At 39.1% G+C, this 15,841-nt stretch overlaps 2 protein-coding genes across 9 annotated transcripts in view; one reads left to right on the top strand and one right to left on the bottom strand.

Moving 5' to 3' along the window:
• Positions 1–201: 201 nt before the first annotated feature.
• prkab2 (protein kinase, AMP-activated, beta 2 non-catalytic subunit) lies at positions 202–6,249 on the top strand. Of its 2 annotated transcripts, none has more exons than XM_077555973.1 (8): positions 202–332; positions 877–1,056; positions 1,137–1,294; positions 2,705–2,798; positions 2,907–3,021; positions 4,143–4,276; positions 4,352–4,420; positions 5,616–6,249. In XM_077555973.1, exons 2-8 carry the CDS (start codon positions 898–900, stop codon positions 5,691–5,693), a joined length of 807 nt encoding a protein of 268 aa, XP_077412099.1. In that variant the 5' UTR covers positions 202–332; positions 877–897; the 3' UTR covers positions 5,694–6,249. The 2 variants fall into 2 exon arrangements, with proteins under 2 accessions (XP_077412099.1, XP_077412100.1); XM_077555974.1 differs by lacking the exon at positions 202–332 and adding an exon at positions 335–438.
• A 2,373-nt stretch (positions 6,250–8,622) lies between these two features.
• The window catches only part of LOC144042641 (myomegalin-like), a 68,167-nt gene continuing 60,948 nt past the window's right edge, over positions 8,623–15,841 (bottom strand). For 6 of the 7 annotated variants that reach the window (XM_077555480.1, XM_077555474.1, XM_077555476.1 and 3 more), the window contains 3 exons: positions 14,850–14,896; positions 14,634–14,688; positions 8,623–11,531 (listed from right to left, as the gene is read on the bottom strand). In XM_077555480.1, the coding sequence (XP_077411606.1) occupies positions 11,419–11,531; positions 14,634–14,688; positions 14,850–14,896 (215 nt within the window). In that variant the 3' untranslated portion in view covers positions 8,623–11,418. The remainder of the gene's footprint in view (positions 11,532–14,633; positions 14,689–14,849; positions 14,897–15,841) is intronic. The other variant, XM_077555478.1, reaches the window with a different exon arrangement.

Raw genomic sequence — 15,841 nt, 5'->3', positions numbered from 1 at the left:
GTCTTTATCACTGATTGTACGTTAACATTGCCGCCATATTGGATGTTGCACGGTGGAGCGCTCATAGTTAGACCTAACGTGTAATTTGCCCATTACATAATTTTGCCAATGGAAGTTTCTCACGTTGTGGCTAATACGAAGCCCCCCATTACATCTCTACGTCCCTGTACACTTACCCTGCCACATACAATATGGCAGATGCGAGCACGTATCCAAGCAACGTGTCAACCTGCTCAAAGTGGTATCTATTTATACATCTCTATGGAGGGGAGGACGAGGGTTCTCCGCTAGTCAGTTAAAGACAGGACGGTGATAAACACCAGCTGGTTGAGGTGAGTTTGCTACCTCTTTTGCAACAAATGTTTAGTAACTAACTTTCCCCGTGTTGTCACGCACTAAATGTGACACTACGACCGATTACCACCACAAAGCACAAAGGTAGTGGGTGACACATTCTGTGGTTTCGGCTAGCCGCACCACAAGGAGCAGCTAAAAATACTCATGTCGTCTACGTGATGTGTGGAGGTTACAACTCGAAGGATACAAGACATCAATCTACTGTCGTTTATATCGGTTGTCATTCAAGGACTTGGACAATGTTTCCCAACAATTATACAGCCAATTGGTATACATTCTTAAAAAAGAAAACTTAAATAAGCCTTCAGTTGGCATTTCCCACGAATGTATATTCCAAAATTCTTTATAAATAAATAAATAAAAATCCGGGGGGGGGGGGGTAGATTGTGGATAGTTGAAGTTACAAAATCTTTGCTTGAAAATCACTTCTTTTTTTAAATGATCACATAATCAGTTAGCCATTTATTTGATATTAAAGTATTTTGGTATCGTAGTTGTTCATTGGCTGTTTCCTTTCAGAGGTGTAAATAGCGTGGCGCGATGGGCAACACAAGCGACAGGGTGTCCGCCGACCGCCATGGTGCCAAAGCTCAGCGTTCCGACAGTGGCGGGGGCCACAAGGACCTGGAACCCAGCAGCAAGATGGTGGACAGCACGGACGACCCCAACATCTTCAACACGCGTGGGCTTGAGTCGAAAGTACTGCAGGGTCACGCAAGTCTTACATGACGGACATGAACGTTGCTTTTCATTGCGGTTATTTGTATTTACAATTGCAGGTGTTGGGAGAGAAAGAATTCACCTCAGATCTGGACGACCTGGTGAAAACTGTCCCTCAGGCTCGTCCCACGGTTATCCGATGGGCTGGAGGAGGCAAGGAGGTCTACATTGCTGGCTCCTTTAATAACTGGAGCAACAAGATACCGCTCAATAAAAGGTAAAAAATATATATATATTTATATATATATATATCTTTTTCTTACATAGCAACAGGTAATGTTTTTTCAAATTGAGCCATAAGTGATGCAATACACAAAACGATCAACTGATGAATGAATCCGTACGACTTTACCCTCATGGCTGATGCAATTCCTTTGCGCTGAAGCATTACAGCAATGCATTTTTCCAAAACAGGCTTACATAAATGTATCTAAAGTACCTAGTTTCACTCATTATTGTCAAAGAAAAACCATCCAGACTTTCAATCTTGAGGCAACTTAATGATGCGCGGCTCCCGCAGAGTTTTACAACATTTTCCAGCCAATCAAAGTATCCAAAACAGTTAAAAGATTAGTTCTAACATAACTATATTCATTTTTTATTGTCTAAAAGAAACCATCCAGCACCGTTATTTGTTTTCAAGCTATTTCCAATCCTTTTTTAGATGAATAATGTGATGACATGGGGATAGACCAATTTCATGGATTTAAAAAAAAAATAAAAAAAATAAAAATTGCCCATATTTTTATGCATGAGGTTCCCGCCCAAAATGATACAGCATTCCGTCACTATATTTGCAGTTCATTGTTCACGCCACCACTATATTGTTTTATTTTTTCTTTCACATGATGACTTATTGATTTTTTGGGGGGGATTGATTGCTTTTTCTCAGTTTTTACAGTATACTAAATTACTGTAGTGCCCTCACATGTATTGTACATGTACTGTGAAGCATTTTATTGGAGTTAAAAATCATTCAATTCATATATGACTTAGTTATCACGCCTCGAAAGCAGAGCCATTTTTGGGCTCAAATCCCACAAGTTTAGTGTTTTTCAATTAAACCGTGAAAGCTGTTATTGTAATTGTATAGATATTTTTTAAATATACATACTGTGTACATCATTGTTAGTTTTGTTAATATAGTAGCATAATACAGTGATTATTGTCCATAGGGGGCATAAAAAACAAAACGTATATGTATGGATCGATCTGATGCCACTCAACATTTTTGAGTGGTTGGATGTAAATAAATAAATAACTGACCTCAAAATTAGAGCCATTATTGGGTTTAAATTCTACAAGTCTACTTTAAAAAAAATAAAACTACAGAGTTAAAGGCACACACTCCACATGTACACACACACACACACGCACACACACATTTTCTATATACATTTTATGCTTCTAATGAGCTTTTTAATTGCATTTAATTAGCTTTCTTCTTTACAATGCATTTCAAAAGTGTGTTTGAGTTTGTTTAAATGTGTTTAAAGTATGTTGGAAGGGTAAAAAAAATAGTTTGCTATATTTTCTTCTCTTGACAAATGGGGCTTGACTCTCCATCATCGTAACTGCGTCTGCTGATTCGTTATCATAACGCGAATGTCTTGTTTTGTTTACAAAGCCACAATGATTTTGTAGCAATCCTGGACTTGCCTGAAGGCGAGCACCAGTACAAGTTTTTCGTGGACGGGCAGTGGGTGCACGATCCCTCAGAGGTACGTTTGATTTCTTGCGCCTTGCGACCCCGAAGCGGTCATTTTATGAGAGACGCTTCATTATTTGCGACGGTTTTAAAAGGCCACGCCCATGTTTGTCTTTTGCAGCCGGTGGTGACGAGTCAGCTCGGCACCATCAACAACTTGATTCAGGTGAAGAAGTCCGACTTTGAGGTGTTTGACGCCCTGCAGGTGGACTCGCTGGAGGGTTCCGACTCATCGGGTGTGTTTTTTTTTGTTTTGTTTCTCCTTTCAGTTATTGTGTGAATGCTGAAGCTTTTATATGTTATTGTGATTTTTTATTCTCCACAATTTTTTGCAGTGTAACAACTCCCACATAATACTTCCAAATTTGCTTCAAAAATTCACGCCATCCTGGAAATCTATCGTCTGATTCCACATTACTTACAGTATTTGCACAATTTAACGTTAAATATCTTAATGATATTAATCACTTTTTCCACGCCCACTTCCATATATACAATATCATTACCACCTGTCTGATACCGCTCAGTGGCGCAGTTGGTAAAGTGCATTGTCCGGTAACCCGTAGGTTGCGGGTTCGAATCCCACCTTCGATTGTACATTGCAAATATATCTATGGCCATTATGCCAAGCGATATACATGAATAACAACTGACTACCATATCAAGAAATGCATTATAATTTCACTGAAATGATTAAATGCATGGCAGCACGGTGGCTGACTGGTTAGCACGTCCGCCTCCCAGTGCAGAGGACGTGAGATCGAGTCCGGGCTTCGGCCTTCCTGGGTGGAGTTTGCATGTTCTCCCCGTGCTTGCGTGGGTTTTCACCGCGTACTCCGGTTTCCTCCCACATTCCAAAAACATGCATGGCAGGTTAATTGAACACTCCAAATTGTCCCTAGGTGTGAATGTGAGTGTGGTTGTTCGTCTCTGTGTGCCCTGCGATTGGCTGGCAACCAGTTCAGGGTGTACCCCGCCTACTGCCCGAAGCCAGCTGGGATAGGCTCCAGCACCCCCGCGACCCTAGTGAGGAAAAGCGGCCAAGAAAATGGATGGATGGATGGATTAAATGCATGCTAGCTTTTCAAATAAATACGCTAGTGGCCATGATTTCAAACAAGTCGAGTTAGCTCAATGGCTAGCATTGCCGTCCACCACGGAGGACATTTTAGTGCTTTAGTAATTGACCTTTCAATTGACTTCATGCAAATCTTAGCATTCCGCTCTTCATCATTCCCAGGCAATTTCTGCAGAAATGCCACTTTGTCTCGTTTCAAGAGGAACTGAAGTCAAACGTTTTCTTTTCAATCATATACTGCGTTGAGACGAGTCGTGGCGCATTTGCTTCCGCTTGCAGATCTGTCCAGCTCCCCTCCAGGTCCGTACGGGCAGAGTCAGTACGTGTTCAGACCCGAGGGGCATTTCAAAGCCCCCCCCATCCTCCCCCCTCATCTCCTTCAGGTCATCCTCAACAAGGACACCAATATTTCAGTAAGTGCCGACAGCTTACCTTTTGGGCAGTTTTTGTGTCGGCTGTGTGATAACGTGCCCCCCCCGTCTTGTCAGTGTGACCCCGCCCTGCTGCCCGAACCCAACCATGTTATGCTCAACCATCTCTACGCGCTCTCTATAAAGGTGAGTCTGCACTTGTACAGCCAGTGTTCGTCGTAATAAACTAGGAAAGTTCAGTAGCGCTACGGCTGGGGGAGGAAAGTCGAACAAGTTGACAGACAAAAAAAAATGTCTGCCTGGAAGCTATGCTGGAAGCCGCCGTCCGACACGGACGCACGCAGTGGACTTGAAGTTATTGTTTTAAACAGTGCTTTTAATTAAATCGTTTTTAAAATTGTACGGCGTCCTTGAGTGGCTAGGAACGCGCCTATAAATATAACGCATTATTTATTATCCTCTCTCAGCGACTTTTAAGACTCTATTACACGTGTAATGGAGATATTGATGTACAGTATATGTGAACTAAATGGTAGTTAGTGTTTGTTTACCTTAAATGGTCATCGCTAGCATGCTAATGCTAATCACAATTGCTAACCGTTTAGCATAGTCTAATTCATGTTGGTTTTAGCGCTGTCAATATTAATCGACAGTCAAGTAATCGACTGTCAAATTAATCGCCAACTATTTCAATAATCGAGTAATCGTTTGGAGACATTTTTTTATTTGAAATTGTCCACATCTGATTTTAGCACATCAACAGTAATTGTTCACGGATTTTTATAGTCCTTCATGAAAGAAGACTGATTATCTTCTGTGTTTAATCAAAATAAGAACTTTGCAAACATCTGTTTTTACTTTGGAAAAAAAATGACAGAAGCAGTAAAACATTAACACCCCCCCCCCCTTTTTTTTTTAAATCACTATACAAATATGGAGTATAAGTCAAACACCAATCACTGGTTAATGAACAGTAAGGAAGTAAAAAAAATGCTTTTGTGATACACTTAAATGCAAAATTACAATTATTATTCTAAAAGTATTTGATAGTGACAGCACCAGTTGTTTTTTAATAACACTCATGTACACAAGATAATAAATAATAAGTAGTTATATACACTCAATTCAACTCACATTTGGTTTAACCGTAGTGGATTACAATAAATAAATATTGGGGGCAGGAGGGCGGACGTGATTACTCGATTATTTGATGGAATAATCGATAGGATAATCAATTTAAAAATATTCGATAGTGACAGCCCTAAATAACGCCTACCCAAGGGAAGGTAATATTTTTTCCAGCAGTCGGTTTTGTCCTTTTTGTGTGTGTGTGTGTCAGCTTGCAAACAGTCTTGCTGAGCTCTCGCTGTTCTATTTTCAGGACGGCGTGATGGTGCTGAGTGCCACCCACCGGTACAAGAAGAAATACGTGACCTCGCTGCTCTACAAGCCCATCTGACCTTCACGTCGCGAGAGCTTTTCCTGACATTTAGCGGCAAAATCTTGCACCTGAAACACGTTTACGGCTTAAAGGCAGCGGGCGCGGCCTCGTGTCTGCATTCGGGGCTATCAAACACACAGAATGTAGCAAAGCGCAGCCGCAGTTTGACGACGATGACGACACTTTGACTGAATCACCGTGTGTGTGTGTCTTGAATGTTTTGCTGCACGTTGTGATCACATGCATGTCAAGTGTGATCAAGTTGTATTTCAATAATGTCGAATAAGTTAGGGCTCGCCTGATAGGGATTTGTTTTTGGGCCGGTTCTGTGTTGTGGGCTAAATAAATAAATCCTTTGTTTGCCGTTTAACAAGTGCAAAAACAGGCACACACAAAAAAAAAAGCTTGAAGTGATGAATTTAGTTGTAGATTGAGGTCATGAATGTATGCAGTACATAAGCAACGCAAGTTATTCATGATGCCCTTAAAAGTTCAATCACATTTCTTCTACTCCCATTATTTTGTTTTCCGTGAAATGATGCCTTCAAAATAAAAGAACAGACGTCATATTTGACAGAGTTGCACTTTGATGTACTGTAATGGTCATATGAGAGGATGGAAATTATTTACTTCCTGATTTACAACATTGACTGTTTCATAAGAAATGTAAAATGATAATTGGCCGTCTGTTATTATTTTTGAAAAGGCCCCCTATTGGCCAATGCTCAAACGTGCATTCAGTGGATAAAGAATTGAGCTTGAACGTCGAGTGCAATAAGAAGTCTTGTTGTTTCGCACGGTGACGCCAATTCAGCATTTCTCGTTCAGATTGACGAAATGTGGAATGTTTTTGTCCATTGATGAAACTGAATCAGAATCTTTTATCTATGCAGTCGGTGTGCGTTTATTGTATTTATTCAACAAGATGGCTGCCAAGTGTGCGTTGACGAACCAGATGGCAAAACTTGAATTTTACGAATGTCTTGAAATGCTTTGCGGTTCAAGTTGTTTGCACAAAGTTGTACTTGTTGAAAAAAAAAAAGGAAATAAGATGAACTTTTATTAACTCAGGTCTTACTGGGATATTTTCTTGTCGGGCATGCATTGTGTTTTTCGAAAATAAAAACATGCATTACAGACACCGTATTCAATTATTTGTATTTCTATCATTTAAAAAAATATGTTTTATCTTGGTAATCTAATGAAAAATAATGCATTCCTTAAGTTAGTTGACATTTAGTTAAGCTTGAAAAGTTTGTTTTTCCTCAGCAAATTCTTACCAAGTTAATCATAATTTGTCTAAAATGGTCATTCATTAGTTGGTTTGAATTACAACAAACTTGCTTTTTAAAATGACAGTCTAAATTATAAGAAATACTTTACTTACTGTACACAAATCAAACTTTGACCCCAAAAATCTGAGTAAAAAAGGCCTCGTATTGGGCTCTTTGCACAAATCCACTACTTTCTGAACTCAGTGGCTGACCTCAGTAACCACGACGACAATGGCCAGACACACCTGAATTAATCAGTTTGTCCAATCATGAAAGACAGGAAATGAAGTGGTGGTATCGAGTTCAGGAAGTAGTGGATTTGTGCAAAGAGCCCGTTTGACCTCATTCTCAAGAGTTTGAAAATCCGAGCAAACTAAGCAAAGTCGAACGTACCTTGATCGGGTAGCCGAGTGAAGCCGAGCGATGCCGAATGCTCACGTTGCGTTAGTGGAGACGAAGCAGCTGCTCATTTCCAATCAGAGCGGGTGAATACTCCCGGAAGTGCTCCGTACATTCGCGAGTGCCTTTGGATTTTTTTCCACGACAATTTTCTTCGACATTGTCATGTTTGTGTTATGTTTTTCCTTGAGTGTCTCCCTTGGTCTCGTTAAGTGTAATCCTGCCCTTCCTCGTGTCAACCAATTAGTGCCCTCAGCCACTTGTGTCTTGCCCCAGGTGTGTCTTGTTGCGTCACACACCGACGCCGTTTCCGGCTACTGCTGCGACACACAGGCACGCGTCCCAACACTCACACCCGCCCCCCCCTGTGACCCCCAACCGCGCGCTCCCGCCGACAGGCGCGTCTCACCTCTTTGAAATAATTCGGAGAACTGAGACAGACACACTGACACACTCGCACCCATCGACCGGAACGCGCAACTGAGGGGCAAAAGGGTGTAAGCGCATGCGTGTGTGACAACCGGAAGTCATAAGTCCCGATAAGGTCGCAAATCAGATCATATTTTTTGTAATTTTGAGCTTTCCTTGCCGAATGTTTTGTTTGGATTTTTGAACTATGACAATTCATTTGAAAAATAATATTATTTGATTAATCTTTTAATTTATCTTGCTAAGTTCTGTGGAAAGTCGAAACCTATTTTTGTTCTGTTTTTGAAAGAGATGGATGTATATTTACAGTCCATCTCTACTTCCAAAAATAAGAAGGCTATCAAGACCTTAAATTTGTGTTCTCATTTTTTTTATTTTATTTTTTATATTTCTTAGTTTAAGACCCCTGGCATATTTTTTCATTTTATTTCTTTTTCCTTTACTGTTATTGTGAGATTGTTGTGTACTGTGATAATGTTTGTTTGCTTTGGCTTTTGATTTCAATTTGTTAAATAAAGCAATTAAAAAAAAAGTCGCAAATCAGACCTTGACAAAGATGGCAACTGCAGTAAGTGGAGAAAAAAACACTATTATTATTATTTTTTTTTTTTTTTTATCTTAAATGAATTATCTTCATGAGGCATTATAAGGAAAATTGTAACTTTTCGAGTTCTAAGTAGTTTCTTTGCTTATCCCCCCAAAAAATTTACAAAAAACCCATTTATTTAGTAGTTGTCGAGTCAGGGCCACTAGAAAATGGATGGTGGTCCACAATTGGATATATATGGATGGATACATTTTTAATTTTTAATTTAAAACACATAACAAAAGGAAGACACTCTGGCTTTTTATTTTTTTACATTTTATTGGTTCTTTTCCAAAATCTTTCAATAAATACTTTTTGGCAACACAACACACTTGAAACGGTCATCAGAGGCGGGATCCACACGAGTCCTGCCTCGGCTTTTTCTGTCGTCGCTTATGCAAATCCAAATCGAAGCTTCTTTCCCGCCACATTAAAAGCTTGCACTCGTTGAAGAGCGCTACAGTATTTACATCCGGAACGCAACAAGACATGGTTCGCACCGCATTGATTCCCTCCCTCGAACAAGAATAAGGCTTTTTTTTTATGCTCTAGCAAGGAAAATACACAAAAAATGGGTGCGGAAATGATCCATTTTGAGACTAATAAAGCTTTCAATTTGCATCGTAAAGGCAAAGTGATCCTTTATCGCACACACAAAGTGGCTGCATATAAATAATACGTGGCAAGAACACACTTTGAAATACAAAGATGTTTAACATCAATTGAAAAAAAACCAAGTTATTGCACAGTTACCCCAAACGTTCAACTTTGCACAAAGAAAATGCACGTTTATTCAAGCGCACACTCACGCACATTAAAAAAAGCAAATTATTTACAGCATGGATGGCACATGTACAAGCGGCAAACGAAGCAAAATGTACAGAACAAAATGATCCCACCAGTAGCCTGCCAAAGTTTGCGTCGTCTAGAACATGACCACGAGCCACGAGAACGTCAAAATAGAGAAACACAAAATAAATGGCATGAGGCCTTTTGGAGAAAATCCAACTTTTCTTTTCATTTTTTTTGGTCCAAAACTGCACAACCGGAAAGAAAGCAAAGCGGTGCCATGTGCTTCTGCATGGAAGCCTTCCGCATCCTGATTGGCTAATTCCTCATTCACATGGTTAAGGCAAGTTAAAGTACAAACTTTGGCAAGTCATGGCAATGTTGACCCGTCCTATCATTTCTTTATTTTTATTTTTTTTCAATCATGATCATGCGACACTCCAGTGATAGATTCATTCAAGTCACTGCATTATTGCACATGCTCGTACGTCAGCTTCTTTTTTTTTTTTTTGCGGCACTTCAACCTCACAATTTAGCAAACATGCATGTTAGAAATGCCAAATCTCGCCACTTCAGCACTTTGAAGAAGCAAAAAAAAGGAAGCTGGTGACAAAACGTTGAGCCGCTTGCTGGTGTCTGACTCGTCTTTGATGGATGCAGAAAAGATTCACGGTAGTCACAAAACATCCAGCGGGCCGACATTCCTCCGTTAGCTCCACTAATACATTGCCAACGTCAGTGAGTTTGATTTCAAGACTGAAACAAATCTGGGGATTGATGGGATTAAGGATTGTTTTTCTTTGAGTGAACTTTCCTTGACCACACACACCATGCGCACATTTACACACAACCGTTCCAAAGTTTGTGGGTCGCTTAGAAATAACTTTTGAATTCTAATGAAGAGCTTTTTTACAAAAGTTTGTGATTTTCAACAAAAAAGAAGAAAAATCACGTCTTGTCATGTTTTAAAAAAAAAAATAAAAAAAAAATATATATATATATATATATATAATGTTCAGTTGTATTTTAAAAATTTAAAAATGTGCAGAATTTCAAAAAGTTAATTCATGTTAAAAATTAAATATGAAAAGAAAAATGCACTGAGCTGTCACCGTCTTACAAATGCAATTACGCCATCTAGTGGCAGAAAAATGACCTCAACACAAATCAATATCACATTATTATTTTTTTTACAGTGCGACCTTTTTAATTTTAACTCCATCCATCCATTTTCTTGGCCGCTTTTCCTCACTAGGGTCGCGGGGGTGCTGGAGCCTATCCCAGCTGGCTTCGGGCAGTAGGCGGGGTACACCCTGAACTGGTTGCCAGCCAATCGCAGGGCATTTAATTTTAACTCAATTTCATGAATGATTATGAAATTACTGTATCAGTGACTAAAATATGCAGCCATATTAGTTTAACATTTTTGTCCACTTTTATGTTAACAAGAATATGAAAACTTAGAAAATAAATATTGTACTGTACATTTTTATAGTACATTTAGAACAGATATAAAATTTACGATTAATTGTGAGTTAACTATATATATATATATATATATATATATATATATATATATATATATATATATATTACTTCTAATTTCTTTCCTTCTTCTTCGGGGGAGCGTAACAAAAAATAATTGTCACGCATTGGCTTCCAACCAGTTAAGTTCCACCCACGAGCACCACGCGTTTTGATTTGCGAGTCCTGGCGTAGCTTAACTGAGATGATATGCAAAAGACGTACACTTTAGATTCCTCCAACCAAGCGTCAGGCATGTAAAACACAAAGTAAAACTAGCGATAGTCCATGTTTGTCCATAAATTAGCGTTTCTTTAAAAAAAAATATAGACATTATTAAGTGACCCAAAACTTTTGTAAAGGTGTTTGTATATGCGCGCAGAGTTCCTCTCACAAACCTCTTCTTCTTTTTTTTTTTTTTTGACGTGCACAAAACATCTTTTTTCCCTCCACAGGCTCTCGGAAGAAGACGCTCCGCTCTGTTGGGCAAGGGGGGGTCTTCAAGCCGCTCCATCCGGCTTGTCGCTGAAACCACCAGGGACACGTTTCACACACCTTCCGTCATACACACTGCTGACAGTTACACTCAAAGAACAACATGAACTTTTGGGGGCTGAAGGGAGTCTGCTAAGGCCTGCTTCGAGACGGGGGTGAATTAAAAAAAAAAGGGGGGGGGGGGCATCTTGGCTATTTTCAATATCGAGGTCTCAGGTGGTAGCATTGAGGCTGGTTGTCGGATGGTCTACAGCAAGCATCGGCTGGTGCGCTTCCTGGCCGCAGGGTGCTGATTGGCCGCGGTCCTCAGGCGAGGGACATTAGCAGGTTGCTCTCTGGCGCCACCTCCTGGTTCCTCAGCTGCTTGCAAGGATAGAAGGTTGCGAATGAAATTGACAACATGAGCACATAGATTTATATATAAGGTCTAACAACGCAGCTTACTCGTTGCCAGGAGATGTGAAGCCAACGGCGGCCATCTTAGGTTGCCACTCGCTAAGCCTGCCTAACTGAATACATTGATTTCCCCGCAGTGTTTAAGGTTTCAGTGTGTGGCTAACGGTTGTACCAAGAAGTCTCTGAGAAGCACTACATGTACATTTCATTGCAGTGGCAACGTAAGATGGCTGCCCTATGGCTTCAGCCACCACGGGCCAAATGACAGTCCATTCAGAGGTGGCAAATCCAAGTCCAGAAAGTAAAAACCCTGCCGCAGTTTGGCTTTAGCCCCAGGAGCTAGCTAGCTATGTAGCTAACATCACGGGCTAAAGCCAAACTGTGGCAGGGTTTCTAGCTAGCTAGCATCAGGGGAATCAGAGGTGGCAAATCCAGTTCCAGAAAGTAAAAACCCTGCCACAGTTTGGCTTTAGCCGCTGACGCTAGCTAGCGAGCTCCCAAGCAGGTAAACGCACCATTGGAGTTAGCTAGCTAGCTAGCACCTGGGGCTAAAGCCAAATTGTGGCAGGGTTTTTACTTTCAGGACCTGGATTTCACCTCTGCCCCTATCATATATACTGTAAGTCTGTTTATAAGCAGCCCCAGACATGATGCAGAGGAGACAAAAAATAAATTTGATTGTGGCCACAATATAGAGTTTCCCCAAAATCACAATTGCACTTCCTATTTTTGATTTTGTTTCAGCTATCATTTAGACAGACAATTGTAAATTTCATCTTAAATGTAGAAGTTCTGAATGCGTTGTATGAACTTTTAGGAATAAATGCAATTTTCACAACATTTGCTGTGCAGACCCAAAAAGTCAAAAGACAGACAAATAACATTACTAAATATTTTATACTGTATTAATACTTTTAAAGGGGAAGTCAACCTTAAACATTACTTGACAATAATATATTATATGTGACCTCACTAGTCTAAACTTGACATTCTGATGAATATTACATTTGTGGAATATGAGTGATGCAGCAAAATCCAGCCGTTTTTATCCATCTCAGAGGGCGGCCATTTTGCCACTTGCTGTCGACTGAAGATGACATCACAGTTGCTCAGGGCTCAGGCAATGACCAATCACAGCTCACCTGTTTTCTGAAGCTGAGCTGTGATTGGTTGTTAACTGAGACCTGAGCAACTGTGATGTCATCTTCAGTCAACAGCAAGTGGCAAAATGGCTGCCCCCTGAGATGGATTAAAAACGGATGGATTTTGCTGCTTAACTCATATTCCACCACCACAATATCAACCAGAATACCATATTTAGAATAGTGGGGCTGCATAAAACATATTATTGTCAATAATTTCTTTGAGAGTTGACTTCCCCTTTAACGTAATCCATTTCTGGTTTTGGTCTTGTTTAGCTGTGTAGGGTAGTGAGTAAGACACTTACTAAATTGCCTGCTTTTTTTTTCACTTGATCACAGTTAGAGCCAGACGTCTTTGAAAAGTGTACTCTAATCACACACACACTTAATTCCGTTGTTTCATGATGACGTGAATCGTAGTTTAGCTTAGCAATTAGCTACACTTTCACGTCTTTCCTAAACATTGCCTCTTGTATGGAGGACCAGAAATGCCGAAATAATAAATAAATAAAAAGCGAAAATGAAAATGAATATAAAAAAATATAATTACAAAATTTAATACAAAAAATAATTTAAATGGAAATAAATAATATAATGCAATAATATTGTATTTATTTTTATTTATTTATGTATATATATTTTGTTGTTTCCATTTCTATTTATATATTTTTCTTGTATTTAACTCATTCACTGCCATTGACGGCTATAGACGTAAAAAATTCATAGTTCATCATTCATTAGTTTCACATTTTTTTTTCCACTTTTGTTAACAAGAGTATGAAAACCTAGAAAAAAATGTATTGTACACTTAGAACAGATATAAAATTTGTGATTAATCTTGAGTTTAAATAAATAAGTAATTAAACAAAATTACTAATAAATAAATAATATTATTAAAAATTTCGAGGTGTCAGACGATTAATTTTTTTAATTGTAATTAATCGTATAACTTCAATAGTTAACTCATGACTAATCAGATTTTATATCTTTTCTAAATGTACAATATATTTTTTTCTAGGTTTTCATACTCTTGTTAAAAGTGGAAAAAAATGTGAAACTAATAGAAATCGTTCAAATTCAATTTTATAGCCGTCAATGGCAGTGAATGAGTTAATTTTTGAATTATATTTGTTATCTTTTTATTATGCATTTATTTATTTTCTTATTTTGGTCCTCCATATTCATGACGATAATCGGAAGAAATGTATCTATTTTTTGCTGCCATAGAGGCGATGATTACTGACTTAGGAGAGACTTGGCAACGCGGTTTAGCCACACTAGTAGCGCAGCTGAATCTCGTTGCTAGCTAGCTGGTTGCGGCCTAAGTAGTTAATAACTTCGTACGCACGTTATACTGTACCTATCTGGCGGTCACAAATGAGCATGTTGCGCACGTTAGCGTCTATATTGTGGCCACAATTGAAATGATTCCTCGCATGTCATGATTGGGGCTCCGTGTCAATAAAGATTACGCTGAAAAATAGTTCTGGTTAATTGTAGGAGGATGCAGATTGATTGGTGAGTGTCATGCTACGTAACAAAAACAAAAACACACATTTGCTGTGTTTGTCCATGCAGTTGTGAATTTATGAGTGTGTATTGATTTGAGTTTTTTTTTTTTTTTTTTTGGGCAGCAGCTTTGTGTTTTAGACTCTAAACTTGTTGATAAATGTGAGTGTCAAGTCAAGTGAATTTAATCACAAAAGTGTCTCAAAAGGTCGACAGATGTTAACGACATCCCCTGAGGACAAGCTCTAAAGAAAATGGAGGATTATGTATATGTAAATGCTGTCAGTTGCTGCTGTTGGATGGGGGGTGAAGTTGCCCTTTTGAAATGGTGAAGCGCCGACATCGACGTGATTGCAAACAACAAACGCACAAGAAGAGAAAAATCAGCATCGGCCTGTTCTGGCGAGACAATTACCGGCACGGGGAGAGGAAGAGGAGGAGCTTAGAGAGGAAAGTCTCTGCTCGTTCTTCTGCAGGTGTTCACACGCAGAGACAATACAGACGACAAGTGATGGAATCACAGGTAAGAGTAATGAGAAGAGGGGAGAAAATCCTGATACAAATCATGATTTCACCTGAGGACGACTCACACAACAGTTACAAAATATCTTAAAATCTTTTTTTTTTTTACCTCCAAGTTTGTCCTTGCTTTCTTCAAAACATCACGAGTCCTTGACACTGCAAAAACAAGGTGAAAAGAGGAGTTATTACCTCCACCAAGGGAGGAAGCCATCATGTTTCATTTCTCTTTGTTTGTTAACAGAATGACTCCAAAACTATAAATAGTTTTCAGTAAAACTTTGAGGAGCAATTTTTGGTAGAATTTGGTAAAGTTGTTGTAGTGAACATTTAAAAGATTGCAAGTCCAAGTGTTTTAGTAAGTTGACAACTTCAATTGTAGTATAAGACCAAAACATTTATGGATAATAAATATATTGCTTATTCTAATACAGGGTATTTTATTGCTTCTTTAAAACACACACACACGTTTGTTTTACTATCTTTGTGGTACCATCTCATTGACATAATGCATTTCCTAGCCCATACCCCTTCCCCTAACCTTCAAAAATGATTGCCTACCCCTATTCCTTACCCTAACCTCAACCATAACCAAATTCAAACCCTATACTCTAAAACCAAGTCTTGACTAGGGGTAGGAATCTTTGAATGTCTCACAATTCGATTCGATTCCGATTTTTGGGTCTGCGGTTCCACTCAGAATCGATTTTCCATTAAAAACAATTTTCGATTCAAAATGATTTGATTGACAGTGATTTTTGCTTCATTCTATAGGAATCGTAATGATCTACTCCAGTCTGACCCGCTAATGCTAATTAGCGCGCTACTCGCGGCACTTTTATCACTCCAAAAAACTTCTCCACGCTGGAAAAAAAAAACCTTTTATTGGAATAACTTGATCGTGGCTTTTTCCTTCTACTCTCTAATGTGGCTACAAATTAACAGTGTATTAGACAGCGTGGAACCACACTGCCCCTAAGTGGCCAAATCGGGTACAACATGAACAGCGTTCCAAACAAAGACACACACATATAATATAAAAAAAATAATAATTCAGTCCTAGTACTGATTAATGTACAGGACTACCAGTTTGATACATATTTC

The sequence above is a fragment of the Vanacampus margaritifer genome, chromosome 2 (assembly GCF_051991255.1).
Source record: "Vanacampus margaritifer isolate UIUO_Vmar chromosome 2, RoL_Vmar_1.0, whole genome shotgun sequence".
Classification (NCBI taxonomy): domain Eukaryota; kingdom Metazoa; phylum Chordata; class Actinopteri; order Syngnathiformes; family Syngnathidae; genus Vanacampus; species Vanacampus margaritifer.
Note: the sequence above shows the minus strand (reverse complement) of the source record. Positions and strands in the feature narration are given on the sequence as shown.

What these genes read in the sequence shown, in the direction of transcription:
- prkab2 (XM_077555973.1), top strand. Translation starts at nt 898, where the DNA reads ATGGGCAACACAAGCGACAGGGTGTCCGCCGACCGCCATGGTGCCAAA. An exon ending in GGGTGCACGATCCCTCAGAG is followed by an intron (nt 2,799 to 2,906) that starts GTACGTTTGATT and finishes TGTCTTTTGCAG; the next exon opens with CCGGTGGTGACGAGTCAGCT. An exon ending in ACAAGGACACCAATATTTCA is followed by an intron (nt 4,277 to 4,351) that starts GTAAGTGCCGAC and finishes CCGTCTTGTCAG; the next exon opens with TGTGACCCCGCCCTGCTGCC.